The sequence below is a fragment of the Physella acuta genome, unplaced genomic scaffold (assembly GCF_028476545.2).
Source record: "Physella acuta isolate Inbredline_101_S28 unplaced genomic scaffold, ASM2847654v3 ptg000794l, whole genome shotgun sequence".
NCBI classification, from domain to species: Eukaryota; Metazoa; Mollusca; class Gastropoda; family Physidae; genus Physella; species Physella acuta.
In genome coordinates, this window is record NW_026732312.1 from 75,127 (window position 1) to 92,678 (window position 17,552).

At 36.8% G+C, this 17,552-nt stretch overlaps 1 protein-coding gene across 1 annotated transcript; it reads left to right on the forward strand.

The window, feature by feature from the left end:
• The first annotated feature begins 246 nt into the window (after window positions 1-246).
• On the forward strand, window positions 247-14,726 carry LOC131951017 (carbohydrate-responsive element-binding protein). Its single transcript, XM_059313273.1, has 16 exons — window positions 247-669; window positions 3,503-3,609; window positions 3,832-3,905; window positions 4,262-4,604; window positions 5,016-5,105; window positions 5,395-5,471; window positions 5,608-6,300; window positions 7,067-7,184; window positions 7,668-7,888; window positions 8,397-8,511; window positions 8,630-8,772; window positions 8,928-9,026; window positions 9,215-9,296; window positions 9,640-9,863; window positions 10,100-10,229; window positions 10,612-14,726. Exons 1-16 carry the CDS (start codon window positions 335-337, stop codon window positions 10,746-10,748), a joined length of 2,988 nt encoding a protein of 995 aa, XP_059169256.1. The 5' UTR covers window positions 247-334; the 3' UTR covers window positions 10,749-14,726.
• Window positions 14,727-17,552: the final 2,826 nt, after the last annotated feature.

Genomic DNA, 17,552 nt, shown 5'->3' on the forward strand with positions numbered 1-17,552 from the left:
CTATTTTATATTGGCTTCAGACATTCTATAATTCTTAAACAGAGAGTGACTTACAAGCATTGTAAATTATAATTTTAAAAAATTAATAATGGTGCATTGTTGTTTTGTAAAGGACGCAAATTTGTTTTCACCTACGGAATATATCTGTGTTCGTTCCCTTTACAGCCTTGAACTTTGAGTTCATCCCACACCAGGAGTATTGATTGGCTGGCCCCTTTCTTGTTCACGCTTAGATAACGTGAGACTTGTTAGTAAAGAATAACACTGCTATGGCCGACGGATTGTTATGGCTGTATTCTATTCTGGTGATAAAGTAAATGGTTACAATTTGTGAATGTTTGTAATGGCAGTTGACGATATGAGGCCACTAAATTCGAAAAACAGAATGGTCGACGTAAAAGAAGAAAGGGGCCCGAACAATGAAAGTTCGAAGAGTACAATTCATAGTGGACACTTTATGGTCAGTCGTGTGCATGATGTAAACAACGAAGACGACGATGAAGAGGAAATTCAGTCGCCGTTTATTGATGATGTGAAAGGTTTTGATTTCTTGTCAGCAAACAGGGAAATATCTAAAACATACAACTTTGGAAATGCCAATAACATAGCAACTGTATCTATTGATGCATCATTGACAAAACTTTTTGAGTGTATGACACTTGCTTACAGGTGAGGACTGAGAATTTTTTTTTAGTCTAGAATCTAGATCTAGCATTGCATTAGCCATCATTCATAGATCTAGAGTCTAGATCTAAATCTAGAAATCTATAATCTAGCTTTTATAAAACATTACGAGTTTATAGTAAATATAGTCTAAAATATTTCTTACTATTGTTCAATTGTGTAATCTACTGTTTAGCGAAATCACATGCCACTAAGACAGTGACTTACTGTTGCACATGGCAAGGGACTTCCCTAAGCTAAAAACAAAAAAGGTCAAGAAAGACAATAAATAAAAGCAGATCTAGATTCTAGATCTAGATCTAGATCTAGTACATTCTAGCTTTGAGGTAGAACATAACTTTTTGTGTTATTATTTGGAAAAAAGAGGGCTCTATGTTGGAAATAAAGCTTAATTTTTAAAATAATTAGATTCTAGATCAGCTGTTACTGCAGAAAATATTTGGGTTGGTTGATCTTGACTTGGGGAGGGGCATGAAAATAGTTTTGTGACATTCATAATGAATCATTAGGACTATTATAGCATAAAAACTTTCAATTGAATTTAAAAATTAGGCCTACTAAAAATAAAACTAATAAGACATTTTTAAATTCACAGATATATTGAATATAGGCCTATAGTGTAGGCTATAGAATAGACCTATTCATTACAACCAATTTTTCTAGTAAAAGTCTAGTTATATATTACACAAAGCTGTATTTATGTTGTAAGCAATTAGCAGCTTTTATCTCATATTTATTAAATAGTCATAGATTGGAATGACACTTAAACACCAATTCTTGCAAAAACGTGTAACCTAACCCTTTAGAATATTATGGTAAAAAAATGCATGCAGTTATTTGAATAACTAAGTGCAGATATTTTCATTTGCTTAACGAACCAAACAAGTATTAAAACATGAACTAACATTATTTTTAAAATGTTTTTTCCCAACTTGTAACATAAGAACTAAAATGTAATGTCAGTGTTATATCTATGCAAATATTTTTTAGTGCAAAATAATTAAGTAAATTGCTCATTACTAAAAAAAAAACAAGGCTACCAACCTTTCTTACACTCTATACCTAATCTTAAATAATATAACAACTAGAAAATAAAAGGGGAGATAGTGTGGTAATACATGAACATGTTGTTATTCATTGTGACTTTATCTATAAAAGCCACCCGCACTATGCCATGTCTATTAATTTTTTATGGCAGCTTTAACTAAAGTAGTGAAGAAAAAAGTGATAGCGTTCATGTAGGATTTTTATTCTTGTATATTTTATACTCTAAATCTTTTAAAATTGTTGGTGATTTTTTGGGTGTCCTTTAATTAAAAATGTTATACCTTGTATTAAACTTGTTCTGCTGTGTCATATATAATTATCTTCTCATCAACACCCAAGAAGATAAAAAAAGGGCAGCACTAAAATATTCCATAAAGAAGTTTACTGATAGAGCTATAATTCAGGCTTTTGAGGGTTCTTTTCCAGTGTTCTATTCCAGTGTTAGCACTAGATCTATATAGTTGAAGCTAATCTGTTTGGTAGGCCTATTGCTAGAATTATTATTTGTCATTAAAGTAATTAGTGTAATATACTAAATTGATACGCTTTTGTTCTTCGGTTAGTTATGTTTGGTTAGTGGCTGTCCATAAATGATGTCAAATTATCATATTCTTTCTCTACCCTTCCACTCCATTTCATCATTAAATAAGCCAGTTGACCTCACCCATTCAAATATAGGACATCTAAGCTCATGTAACCCTTAATTTAACAACATCTTTCTTCCTACCTCCCATGGATTAATAGAATCTTAAAAACTGAGTAGAAAAGAAAATGATTTAGGATAGATTTGATGCTGGCCTATCTTTGTGACCTACATTTTGTGCTTAGCTTCTGTAAGTGATGTTAATCTTAAATGTTTGACCCTCTGTTATCACAGTAACCTATTTTATGTATACTGAACCTGTTGCTGGCTAGCTGCTTTCTTACATGTTCACTGTCTTGCAGAGATTTGTTTTAACTCTTTTTCTAGAGAAATACTTTAAATGCCCCAACTTTAAAAAAAAGTTCAAAAACTTAATTTTGTTGTTAAGTACAGCATTTGTTTGAATAGTATACTACTTATTATTTGTTTCTCTCTTTTTATTTTTTTCAGAAAAAAAAAACGTTATATTTTTCCCCATAACATTTGAGAGCTCTTTTAAGAAATTTAAAAAAAAAAATTACAAAAAAAAAAAGAATTTTAACTATGAATGGTGTTGAAATCTTTAATTTGAGCATTTCCATTTTATTTAGTCAGTATATGATTGTTTTACTTTTAAAGTTGAGCACAATACTGTACAAATATCTTAGGATAGTAACAGAAGTTTACAATTTCCCAAGGCTAGAAGAATACTTTTGCTTAAGAGACCTTATTTTCTTAAAGTGTAAAATCCTTATTCGTTATGATAAACCAATTTTTAAAATGTGTATGATTAGGGTGTGAAACTCCATTACTAAAGTGTAGCTTGTGATTCCAATCTAATTTGACAACCCTAGTCTTTAGCATGTCTTCATGAATAGTAGAGTTACAGTTTTTGTCATTCCATGGTCTAGATTTCTATTTATAGCCAGTGTTGTTTAGCCTTTTATTTACAGCTATTGAATAGATTGCTTTAGAATAACCTGTTTTACTGACTAAGTTAATGGATGTTTTACAAAAAAATATCATTGGACTTATCCACCACCTTCCACAACCAAACTTGTGGGAATAAATAAACTAAAATGCATACATCTAGGCTACCTATTTTAAACAGTTGAGTGAATATACAATTATGTTACTTTAATCTAACAGTGGCAAAATTACCTCACCAAGATGGAAGCAGTTCCGTGGCTTACATGTCTCACAGAAGCAGCGCATACGACTCAACAATCTCATTTGGAGAGAGTGGCATATGCAATGTAAGATAGGCGACATAAAGCATACATTTCAGAAAACTTTTGAATCTGTTTCTAAGCACATGAAGCTGCTGTAATTATTTTACTCTTCCCATTAAACATAACTCCACTTATGATTCCACAAAGAAGTAATTTCATTCATACATTTTTGATGTTCCGAAGAGTTAAGTCTGTGTGGGTTAAAAAGTTCGGACAAAAATTAATGCAAATGATTTTGTTTTGCAGACATTTACCAAAAGGCCCCCATGGTCTGTCAGTTTGCTTGTCCATTGTCAGATGACGTCCATTCAAAGCCAGAGGTGAGTATAATGACTTTATTGCTGAGTCTAGTTGCTTGATTAGAGGCTCATATGGTGACATCTGGTATTTAAATTAAAGGAATCAGAAGGGTCTAGGAGTAAAGTTGAGCTTCTTATTCAGACGTTTGGAATTTGTACCAGTCTGAAGGGTTTAGCTTGACTATTGGGTTTTTTAATATAGTCTTTGTGTATGTCTAGCAAGTTGATTTAAATGGGCTTGTTCATATCCGTTGTCAATATGCATCTGTCCAGGCACACAGCTTAATAAATATATATATCAGTTAGCTCTACTTGAGGTGTGAGGTACCTGCCATTTTGTGTGCTTTTAATCACACGCCTATTTTATTTGTTTGCAGGCTGTTGTGTTGGAAGGGAAATACTGGAAACGAAGGCTGGACACAGTAACTGCTGAGTATAAGAAATGGCGGCGCTACTACAAAGAGCGCATCAGGCAACAACAGGGTGTGAACTTCCACGACTCTAGCAGATTGAATGAAAATGAACTGCTAGAGAGGGTCAAGGATGTGACCTTCATTACTCACAGCTCTGGTGGCTATGTGTCCAACACGGACCTTAATTTGCTTAAGACTGACATGTCAGATATGGATTTTACAAATGAGCTTTTTGCCAGCCTGAACCAGCCTTTTGCATTTCCAAACTTGAGCCAGCCATTTGCTTTTCCCAATCCCAGAGAACTAAGTAAGTATTTGTGTATTTTAATGCATGCAGAATTGTTTTGTTAAATGATTTAGAATGGCCTATTTTTTAAAAAATACCAGAATTACATTAATTTGCTGAATTTTATTCTATAAGACACATTAATGAAAGCCTTTAATGACAGCCCTCTCCCCTCCATCAGTTGCCACTTGTTAAACTTCAGCTAATAGCAGCATCATGTATGTCCCTTTCAGTGTTTTCAGTTTTAAAATTATTTATGTCATGAAACTACAATTTCATGTTCTTAATATCATTATGGAATATTGTGTGTGTTTGTGTAATCTCCCCATGGTTTCCATTATGTGGTGTTGTTACAGGCTAGAATTACTAATTGCGGAAATCTTAAAGCATGTAGTGCAGGCCTGAACCAGTGTTATGTTATTTTTTATACAGGTCAGCTGGGGTGTGGAGATCTTATTCAACCTGGGCTTGTCCAACTGCAGCCCAACCTGGAGGAGTTTATGGACATTGATACCATGCAAGGTATGATACCTGGCAATTTCGAGTATAGATAAATGTCTGATTTTGCATGTATGTATGTATGTATGTATGTATGGAATACAATTAAAATGTATTTGTTTGGCATTTGTTGTATTTAATATTTGTTTGGCATTTGTTGTATTTAATATTTATATTTATATGCGACCTGTTAATTAGCATTTTGAAGTTGTGTGTTAATTTGTCATGCTTGACAAAAACAGGTGGATATCTGGTTTGATGTTGATTTTTGGGCCTAATTTGTTTAAAAACAGTAACATATTTTTCTCCGCAGAACTCCTCAACTCACGGCTGCCTAATTCCTTTGGTGCTTTTGTATCTGACAGTTCTCTAAATGCTGATGTGTCACAGGTTAGTGCACTGTTGTGTTGGCTATTTTTCATGAAAACTACACTTCATTATTTACATAAAATAAAGATATTTACCCTCAATTTTGATTATTGATGAAACTAGATCTCATATCTTCAATATCAACTTTATTTTTCAGTCCAACATGAACAGCAATGAAATATCCCTGGCGGATTTCTTGAACAACGCATCCATTGTTCCCACCACCAGCTCGCAGAATGACTCCGCCACCATCTTTGGTGGCAGCAACAGCATAAACAATAACTTCTTGACTGGGACTCAAAACATCACTTTCCAAGTGACCTCTGATAATGGACAGTACCATCTTGAACCCAGCACCATTTTTCTGGGGCCAGCCCAGAACTTCAATGTGAACCAGCCATCTTTCACGCTGGTGCAGACAGGAGTGGGTCAGAACATTGGTGGGGGGAGTTCACAGCCCAAGTCTTTCAACACGTCTGCAGACATCCTGACACAGATGCTACAGCAGCGGCCCATGGAAGCCCCCAGAAGACAGCAGACCTCCAGCACAACCTCTCTCACCTCCAGCCATCACCAACATTCATCACCAACATTTCACCAGCCATCACCGTCAGCTTGTAGCCCACTCCTCGTCCAGTCTCTAACGGTGGGCCAAAAGCAGCCTGCCCAGGCTCAAAAACAGCCTCCCCAGGCTCAGAAGCCCTCCCAGTCACCCAGGAAGTCCACAAAAACAAACAATCAGCCGGGGATTAGTGAGGCCGGCAGTGCTAGTGGGGTCATGACTGGGCTGGCCAAGATGGCGGGGTATAACACCAGCAGGAAGAAAGATGGAGTATTTGCTGTACCTGTTGTAAGTATCTCACACATTATTTGCTGCTTTAACTCAGTTGTTATGAGGAGTGAAGAACTTTAGATTGGTCAAGTGACAGTTGTGTGCAGTGTTCTTGAAAAATGTTTATCTACTCTGTTAGGGGAAAGGGTATTGTTTAATAGTTGCTCTAGTTATTACTTTTATATAATATATACTTTTGTGAATGGCTGTGAATATAATATATTGTGTCTAGACTTAAAATTTACAAAATGTTATTCGATAAAAAATTGTCTGAGTGTAAAATAGATGTCAAACTGTCAGCAACATAATAGAATACTGGACCATAAAAATGTGGAAGTAATTAGGATATGAGCAATTAAAATCCTGCTAAACTTTGTAGAGACAGGTCATAAATTCCACAAGCAATTTTCAAGTCTGTCAAATTTTGTATAACAGTAGATGCATACACTCATGTCTGTGTTTGTCACTAGCGCATGTAAACTTCAGTCACACTCAGTGACTTAATTCAAGTCACCAATTTTCTATTCACTTAAGTATAGCTGTATTTTGTCAGGTGAAATAGCCATAATACTTGTATTGTTGTTAATGTGAACATACTTAAGATAAACAAACAGTTGCTGTATTTGTAATTGAAGATCAAACGAATTAGTTAATACATGAATACCTGCATTGTATTGTTGTATACTGGGACTAACAAAAAAACATCAATATCCAATTTAAATTCTAGAGAAGCCCACCATTAAACAAATTCAACTGTACTTACATTGTGTTTTTTTCTCACTAGAAAAAGCCCACCCCTCCCAGGAAGACAAGGAACATTGCACCTGCACCAACTACCTCACCTCCAACCTCCACAGTGTCTATGCAACAACAATCTTACCTGGCTGAGCTGTTGAAAAATGGTAATGTTTTATTGTGTTTACCTCAGCAAATATAATGAAAGATTTAACAATTTGATAAAACCATGCCTAGTCTTTACAAGATCATTATTGGTCAACTGCTGTACTGTTTTATTCTCACTGTACAAAAACAATTGTAATAAGGTGTAATTAAAAAGTTAAAGATAAGCGTAAATATTTATCAGCCCAAACCCCCACATCCTAATTTTGCTCTTGCCCAAAAGCATGTTAAGCCAAGGATTCCTTTTACAGTCAAAAAGTATAAATGACATAAGTTTGTTACTGTTTATAAATGTTATATCAGAAGCTGGTTACATTTTGTATTAACTTATTGATTTCAGAATGTGTCCCCTATTTGACTGCTGGCCTTGTATCCTGGCATGGTGTAACTAACATTGATCAAATACTTGTTTATCTCCTAGTGCTATCAGACAGGGCCACTGCATGTCTCTAATGTAGATCACCTTTTATTCCCACACTATCCAGGCACATATCCTGGTGCACTGATCAATGTGAAGAAGGAGCCTCAGTTAATCCAGCCTCAGATCACGACCACCACCAACCTGTACCAGCCCATGAGGCATAACTCTAACTTACTCCAGCACATCTCTTCTTCTAACATGGTCAGCCTTGCACCTGGAAATCAGATTCAGGCAACTTTGCCATTGGTGGCGGCCAACACGGTCCCAACTATTGATGTTTCCTCGGTAGGTGCAAGATTTTTTTCTCAGCATTTTTCACTGGTTGGAATGTGAAGAGGCAAGCCAACAAGAATAATTTACAGAAACAGTTTACTAGAACACTGTATGAAGCAATGTGGAATAAGGATTCTTTTAGTATTATTCTGATTATTTTGGTAAAACATTTTACCAGCAATATTTTAAAATTTAACTTAAAATGAATTTTTTTTTTAACATCTTCTGGGGAAACTTATTTTCCAATACAAGAAATAAAATTTAAAGGGCCTATTGAGCTTGTGATTTTCTTGTTACCTTACCTAACCCTTTCCCCATAAATTATAGGTAATTAAAATTTAGCTACCCCCTAACTGTTACCCCACCAAATCAACATGGCATTTTGCTTTGTGTTAATCTGATTTCCTATGTCGGAGATTGTGGTAACTCAAACTGTTGCTGTTTTGGCCAGCCTTTTTTTTTTACCTCAAAATATTTGTATTAAATATTAGTTGTTTATAAAGATGATTCCTCCACCTAGATCACAAGCCAAGCCTTGAACGATGTGAACATTACATTCAGTGGTTCACTCATGAACATCTCTACCCCTGTTCTGAAAACTTCAAGTGAACTACCCCAGGACCAAGACACAGAAGGTAGGAAGTCAGTCCACAAAGTTTGGTCATAGCAACATTAGTGAAACTCATAATGGAACTTTCTTCCTTAATGTTTTGTATGTTGTTAACCAATAAACATTCTTGTTGCATTCTCCAGTGCATTCAGTCAACTTGTTACAAGATAACCCGAGTCCACTGGCTGTGAAAAGATCACCATCTCCAGCCCTGCAGATGGACACCAGCAGTCTTATGGACCCCGTCTCACCCTACTCCTCCATGCCTCTCTCCCCCACAGGGATGGTGAGTTGATTATATAATCTGGCCACATGTTTTAACGGGCCACACGCCAAAAGCTTGGGTCATGATTATTAGAATAATTGTAGGACATTTGTTCTTGCTTAATTCTACTTTTAAAATTTTTACCTTGGATTAAAAAAATGAAAATAATTGCCCAGGATGATCCAGAATCTCCAGGATCTGAATCTGGGTTTCCTAAGGACAACAGAAGAGTTGCGCACCTCTCAGCAGAACAGAAGCGCAGGTGCAATCTTAAGGTGAGTCCTTTAATGTAGTCTTGTCTTGGCTAAACCTAGTAGTTCTGGCTTATGATTCAACTGACTGAGGGTTTTTCTATTCGTGATTGTTTGTTTTAAAAATGCAGTTTAACCCCTTATTTAGTTTAAGAAATCTTTTAACCCTTTATTTAGTTTGTTTTAAAAATATTTAACCCTTTATCTCCCAGACTGGTTTTGACATGCTCCAGCACCTTGTCCCTTCATTAGCACAGAACCCCAAAGTCAGCAAGGCAACCATGCTTCAGAAAAGTGAGTTACTGTCTTATACTTACCTAACTTAAAGATATTTTAGAATTAAAACTGTTTCTACATGTCTGTTAATTGGTATTCTTTAGTCTTTACTGTTAAAACCTTTTGGCCATGAAGTTTATATTTACTTGCTAGTTATTGAATTAAAGGAAAAAGGTTTCTATAAAAATGTATTAATTTTGAACTGTTAAAAGTATTTTCTAAACCTAATCAGTTTTCAAGAATATTAAAGTAAAACAAAATTAATAAGGAGTGTTTTTATATATATATATTTTAAATTCCACAAAGCATATATTTTATTAACCAGCCAAGAAATATAAAATAAAATATCTTTAATCAACAGCCGCTGAGTTTTGTAAAAAGCTGAAAGCAGAAAGAATTCAGATGCAGAAGGAGGCAGCCATTTTGAAAAAGGAGATAGATTCCCTGAACATCGCCATCAGCAACGTCCAGTCTCAGCTCCCTGAGACAGGGGTGCCAGTGACCAGACAGAGGAAGGACCAGATGAGGGAGATGTTTGACGAGTACGTCCGCATTAGGACTACTGACAACTGGAAGTTTTGGATTGTATCCTTGGACTTGTCATTTTTTTGTCATCTGTCAATTTTTTTATTTAGTTTTATTCAGATCTCGATGTAAAGTTGAATGTGGAATGGTATCGGTTAAAGGTATAAAAAAATTATTTTCTTTTTGTGCCAGATTTGGTTTGAATGTGTTTTTCTATTATGTGCCAGATTTACATCATAATCATTTATACACTTTGTTGTTCTTGCACCAAATTTTTTTCTTAACACAAGTCTCAGTTTTCTGTGATCATGAACTCTCTGTATGATTCCTATTGCAACACTGTGTCCACCGCCAGCTTGCAGGATTTGTATCGGACATCTCTCACCTGGCTGGACCAGTCCTGCTCACTGGTTACCCTTAGACCGAGTGAGTACAATCAGATTTTGATACAATTTCTATCAAGCTTCAACTGTCTGGGGAGTTTGTTAGTGCACATATAAATGTGACTTTGTGAGCGTAGTTAACTAGATGAGCTTTAGATTGGCCCAGTCCACACAGCTCTGATGGGTACCAGCCCGGAAAATAAAGGCAGCTGGGCGTAATGCTAACTGCACTGTCCCTTTATAAATTGAGTTTATAGATACTGATGAAATCTACTTCACCTGCTTTTTCTAAGATGGTACTTACTTTTTTGCGGCTTATTACAATGTACATTAACATGGTAAATGGTTTGACCTGGAAAAACAACAGAGTTATCTCTCTTTAAAGGTTTATTGCTTTTTAAGTTTGAACTTGTTTACATCCACAGATGTGCTGAATGCCCTGCGTAAGCTGAGCACTACCACCAGTATTCTGACGGAGCCCCACAAAGTCAAGGACCAAGCTTTACAGGCGGTGTCGAAACAAGCCAAGAGGTACAGCAGTAACAACATGATGAACAAATAGCATTGGCTTGTTTAGGCTTTTCACATTTGCTAACCAAGTATTTGAGTGAGGTTAGAATCTGATGTACTTGTTGATCAAGGCGGTTTCACTTGTAGCATAATATAATTCTGTTGTTGGTTTGCTAAACAAGTCTTGCATAAAATCAGCTGATCATTATAATAGCCAAAGCAATATCCAGTGTAATACATGTGTGTGGTTCTATAGGGATTGGTGATGTAGGCCAGAGTTCATGGGTCAAAGTGCATGGTTCGCTATGATGATAGGGATGTAGATACTGCTGTATTGTTTATGTACTTTAGTTAGGTGTCACACTTGGACAGAGCATGTTGACAGAGAGGTGTGAGAGAGTTTATACCTGCCACTAACTCACCACCTGTCACAATCACAGCTGTGTTGATGGGGTTCTGGGGGTTGTTTTTTCTTTTACTTTTTGTCTGGTCGGTAGAAACTCCGTGTACACAGTTTTTGTGTGGCAAGTAGAAACTTGTAGAATACACAATTTGTGTAGCTGATACTTAAAAATTAACTGCATACACAATTTTTGTGTACATGTAGACTTTGGAAAATAATTGTACACAAGATTTTTGTGTGAGCAGTAGAAACTACCCACAATTTTTGTGTGGCTATAGATGAGAAAAAAAATGTAGATATTAGAAATCTTGACATGCTTATAATTGATTAGTTTTAAAGATAAAGATGTTGATGTTGATGTCATAAATTAATCTCGTCTCTTTGAGATTTCTAATGTATTTGCTCTTGTTGGCAGCTCTAAAGTTTTTAACTGCAATAATTTTTTTTTTATGTTGGCAACCTCCATAAATGATGTTATGTATGAATGAATAGGTTTTAGTGTATGTGGTTATGTATGAAGGACAGTCTTTTGAAAATCTTAACTTATTTCTATCACAAAACAAATAATTTTGGATATAAGTTTTTAGAATGCCAACAGTCACAGGCAAGCATCTTTTGCAGCTTGCAAAAATAGATGTTGCAAAAAAAAAAAAAAAATACCCCATTGTACCCTTCACCAAAATATAAAAATGTGTTGGTAAACAAGTGTGTTCTAAAGTAATTAGAATGATTGTGCTCTAAGATCTATCTGACTTGTATGATGTGTTCTGATGTAGGGGAATAGATGTATCATTGTGTGGAGTGGTATGATGTTGGGGAGTAGATATATCATGCTGACACATCATTTATGGAGTTGTCCTTAGAGCACTGATGATGAAATATCTTGATTATCCACTAATTAACAAAAAATATTTTTTAAAATTGCACCTGTTTATGTCATAATAATAAATGTATGGTCATGGTCAGTATTTTACTTCCACATGTTTGTCTCATGAACTTAGAAGGAATTTAAAAACATGTTTTCAAGGGTACTTATACACTAATGTCAAGTTTTTGACAGTAAATAACAGGTCTCTGTAATAACTGAAGGTTAACTCCCTTTTGCTAGTTTCTGCATTATCTCTAGGTTAATTCCCTTTTGCTAGTTTCTGCAATAGCTTTCGGTTAAGTCCCCTTTGCCAGTTTCTACATAAGCTTTATGTTAACTCCCTTTTAATAGTTTCTACATTATCTCTAGGGCAATTCCCTTTTGCTAGTTTCTGCAATAGCTTTAGGTTAAGTCCCCTTTGTCAGTTTTTCTAATAGTAATAGGTTAATTCCCTCACCCTAGTTTCTGCATTGGCTGTAAGTCAATTATAATATGATCTAATGCCTGTTTTTAAAGATGTAAATACGTATATAATTCAGAGACTTTTTCTCTTCTCTCTTTATTCTATGTAGATGTTGTGAACCAGAAATTGCTTTTAAAGACTTAGTAATTTTCTCATTGTGTGGCTGCAGGTTTTTATTACATTTGGTGTATAATTAGCACTGATGTTTGGTTTTTCTTGAAACTTGTGTATACTATTTCTGTGACACCTAGCTTAGTGGCTATTACATTTACTAGGGTAATGAGTAAATAAGATTTTTTTAGTCAGCTGGTATCATGTGCAGGTTTGCCAGTATCAGGTGCTGGTCAGCCGGTATCATGTGCTGGTTTGCCAGTATCATGTGCTGGTTTGCCAGTATCATGTGCAGCTTAGCTGGTATCATGTGCTGAGACACCATCCTGTATTGTCATCCAGTATAAGTATTGTATATAGCTCTGTCAGTATTGTCTTGAGAAAATAATTCACTGCCTTTTCTTCAACTACTGACCTTTGAAATCTGACCTGGGTCAAGTGGCATAGGGCAGCTGTAAAATTGCCTTTAAGAGATGAATCCATAGCTTCAGCAGAAAACCTTTTTGTGTCCAGATTTTTCCCACCTAGCTTTTCATTGTTGTAAATACCCACCTGATAACTGCTGTCTTGGTCAGCCCAGGATTAGCAGGTCACCTGATTACTGCTGTCTTGGTCAGCCCAGGATTAGCAGGTCACCTGGTTACTGCTGTCTTGGTCAGCCCAGGATTAGCAGGTCACCTAGTTACTGCTGTCTTGGTCAGCCCAGGATTAGCAGGACACCTAGTTACTGCTGTCTTGGTCAGCCCAGGATTAGCAGGTCACCTGGTTACTGCTGTCTTGGTCAGCCCAGGATTAGCAGGTCACCTGGTTACTGCTGTCTTGGTCAGCCCAGGATTAGCAGGCTTAATAGATTAATAGAGTTACTTAAATTTAGAATGAATAATTCAAGATGGTGGCTTAACCTTGTTTAAAAAATATCTATTTTTAAAACAATTTTAACGCATTATCTAAAGATGTCAAAGAATAGCGGTTTTAAAACATCTTATAAAAAAATGTAGACTGGAGAATATTGTGAAGTGTAAATACCTAATCACAAACTTCATTGGACACAAGTTGTGCCTTGATTTCCTTTTTTTTGTCAACAAATGTTGTTTGACACTTGACTTGTCACATTGTCAACCTATTTTATTTTTGCCAACAAATGTTGCTGGACACTTGTCACATTGTCAACCTATTTTATTTTTTTCAACAAATGTTGCTGGACACTTGTCACATTGTCAACTTATTTTATATTTGCCAACAAATGTGCAGGACATATCCATTGGATGATTGTCACAGGCTAAACTACTACTACCTTTTTGTACTTGCTTCAGTGTGTACCAAAGTTTGTGTTCACTCAGGGGAGGTAATTTGTTGGCCTTAATGTTGTATCACTCTATACCATTACCAGAGGGGAATTTTATTGCAGACACACAAGAAATACTTGCCTTCCAGGACTGTTCCATTCTGGCATTTTTTTGGTTGTGAAGTTTATAGTCAGAAGCAAAGTTACTTTTTTTTTATATAGACACCAATAGAGTCCTGTAAATAGTATTACAATGGAGTAGCTTCCCCTTCCATTTTGTCTCATAGTTGCTCAATTTTTTTTAAAAATGTGATTTTAGTTTTGTCTATTTATTTTAGAGTTACTGTCCTGCTTGTATAAAAATGTCACATCATTAGAATAATGTGAGAAAAATGTCAATGTGATTTGAATTATGCCATAAAAAGCTACTGTGAAAGACTGCAGTTGGCAGAAAAATGCTGACATGACAGGTAGGCTTGGTGACCACCATTTAGCCTGGTCATGACGTCAATGGCCTGGTCGCCACTTGGTCTAGTACCTGTTGCCAGCATTTGAAAGTGTGACACTGAATGCAAACATTCTAGCGAATTTCTTTAAAAAATTGATGCTGTTTTAGAATGTTATCAAATTAATTTTAAATGGAATAATATGTTATTGTTTAAAAAAAATGTAATACATCCTTGTTGGTGCTTTGTGTGACTGACTAGAGTCAGTCTGAGATTATGGGATACCTGCTCCCAATTTTCTGTGTTTCTCATTGTTTGCTTTATGCTAGACAGAGTGTGACCGCCACATGAGTTATTTGCCATGCAGATAGTGGACTTGTGAACATTATATACCATTTGTTGATAGTTTCATGCTTTGATGTCAGGTTCTAGTAAAAAATAACTTGACCCCCTTCATGTGTGTTAGGTCAAGTTTTGTGTGGGTGTGTCTTGTGTGCCAGGTTGTTTTAGAATGGGGTTGGATGGTGGAGGTCAAGGGTTGTGACCTATGTTTTATAGTTTGAGGACATAACTGATTGAAGGACAGCAATAGGAGGTAGGACACCATGGGTGTGAGTTGGGACACCTTTGGTTGGAGGTAGGTGACAATGTGTGATTTAGGACACCTTTGTTAGGGCACCATGAGTGGGAAGCAGGACATTTGTGTTTAATGGACACGTAAGGTGTGCAGTAAGACACCATGAGGTAGGACATTGGTTGGGAAAAAAAATTAAATGTAGGATGTTATCACACAAGGAACCCCATGGTTGATGGTGCTAAATTAGGGTTAAAATAAAATGCAAGGTAACTGAATGTCATTATAAAAACATAATCAGTTAATGATCTGCATTTCTAACTAAATAAAATATTACATTGTACAAGCTAATGTAAAGGGACTACTAAACTTAAATATTGTAGTATTACTTAACTTAATAGAAGTATTGGTTTGAGCTAGATTAGACTGTCTTGTGCATGGTACTTGAAATTTCTTGTGTAAATAAATACAAATACTATGACAAAGACTTTGATGTTGTCATACATTTGTGGAAATGTGCTGTTGTAGAAATGTGTGCAAACAGGTGTTTTTAAAAAGATGTTGCTAAAAAAAAGTTGTTCTTGAATGGTGGATTAAGGTCTGGGTAAAAAAGGTAGCTAAATAAGTGGTTGTAGAAAGATGTGCATATTTATGATTCTAGAAAGATGTGCATATTAGTGATTCTAGAAAGATGTGCGTATTTGTGATTCTAGAAAGATGTGGTATGTGCCAATGACCTAACGTGTTTATGTCTGAGGGAACTTGACCCAATGACCTCACGTGTTTATGTTTTCTGGAACTTGACCTGTACTCTAGAGTGAGGTGGAATTTGAACCTGACCTTGAACCAACTTAAATAACTGCGTGTAAATATGACCTCACCGCTCGTACTCTACTGCCGTGTACAACGTCATCGCTCACTGATGGGTGACCTTACTAGGCCTGGTGGCTTGACAAAAACAAATGACGTACACCATTCACTCTGGTTATACTTTAACTTGCATGTCACGGTTCCCTAGTCAGCCCCCTCCCTCACCCCCCTCGTTGGGCTGCAGGCTAGTCTATATAACGTCATAGAGTCAACACCCCCTGATGGGCACCAGGCTAGTCTATATGACGTCACCAGGGGACTGCAGCCAAGGTCCCCCGCTTTTTAGGGGCCCCCAAATTTTCACTTACAAACCATAGTAAATTTCACTTTGTCATTCGCTGTTCATTTAATAAGATAGTTAATTAAGACTGGTAGAGCCTGCCAAATTAAAAAGCGAAAGCATACTCATGTCATGTCATGTTTGCCTGTCGTCCCTACTGGGACATAGGCCGCTGACAAGAGCTTTCCAGACGTCTCTGTCCAGGGCTAGTCTCTCCAACTGTCCCCAGGTGTATCCAATCTTCTTGGTGTCTTCTTCCAGGTCACGTCTCCAGGTCTTTCTTGGTCTGCCTCTCTTCCTCCTGCCTTGTGGATTCCAGGTGAGGGCCTGTCTTGTTATGCTGGATACAGGCTTCCTGAGTGTGTGGCCAATCCATTTCCATTTTCTCTGGAGGATCTCTACTTCCACTGGCAGTTGATTTGTCCGTTGCCATAGAACATCATTTCTGATGGTTTTAGGCCAGCGAATTCGCAGGATCTTTCTGAGACATGCGTTTATAAATGATTGTATTTTCTTCTTATTTATAGCAGTTATTCTCCATGTCTCAGCTCCATAGAGTAAAACAGGTTTTACTAGTGTGTTGAAGATCCGGATTTTTATTCTAAGGGTTAAATCTCCCGAACCCCAAACATTTTTTAGTTGGTTGAAGACTGCTCTTGCCTTACCCGTCCTTATTTTTATGTCTGCTTCTGTCCCACCCTGCTTATCAACAATACTTCCAAGGTAGGTGAATCTATCCACTTCTTCTAGGGCTTCTTCTGCCAGTGTTATAGGGTTGTTGTTTGATGCATTGACTTTGAGAACTTTACTTTTCCCTCTGTGGATGTTCAGACCCAGGCTTGTAGAAAAATTTGCAACCCTGTTGGTTTTATCCTGCATTTGCTGTTGTGTGTGAGAAAGGATACTAACAAACAAAAAATAAACACTTAAAATGGTTTGAAGCTGTCAAATTTAAAACCGGATGTAACATTACGTCCAGCGACACCCCATGAATGAAACGATGACGCGTACGGCAAGTTTAAGTTCCCGGTCAAAGGTCAAATGGGTCCTAATTTTCTAAGAACCTGGGACTTCTCGCCAGACGGCCTACGGTCAGAAAACGTCAATGATTCAACAATCATGTGACGCTTTACTCTAGAATAAGGGAAATTTGCGTCAAGTGTGGTCTGGGGGTTCCCCACCGAGGCAAAGACCCAGGAATAAATACCGCGATGGGGTACAAAGCCGTGTCAGTTCCTGCAAGGCTGGTGTTGAAGTTCTTTGTTCTGGTACTGGGTGCCTTCCATTCAACGTGTTAGCTAATTAGAGCAGCTGGTAGGGGACAAAGGTGAGTACACATTGTTTTCATGACTTAAAACTCGACACAACAAGAACAAAATTTTGTAAGCTTGCAAGTATATCCTACACTCGCTTTGGTTCAGTTGGCTTAGCCGTACATCGCCCAACAGCGTAACTATGTCAATCTACCCCCATTGTGAGGGGTCGCCTGGGACAGAAGAACGGGGCGATGCATGTAACTGTTCTTATAAACTCTTAGTATAGGGATGGTATGAGCT

Excerpts from the sequence above, each read along its gene's own strand:
- LOC131951017 (XM_059313273.1), top strand. The coding sequence starts at position 335 with ATGTTTGTAATGGCAGTTGACGATATGAGGCCACTAAATTCGAAAAAC. Across the intron at positions 6,301-7,066 it reads GAGTATTTGCTGTACCTGTT|AAAAAGCCCACCCCTCCCAG; the intron begins GTAAGTATCTCA and ends TTTTCTCACTAG. Across the intron at positions 9,864-10,099 it reads ACAACTGGAAGTTTTGGATT|TTTTCTGTGATCATGAACTC; the intron begins GTATCCTTGGAC and ends CACAAGTCTCAG.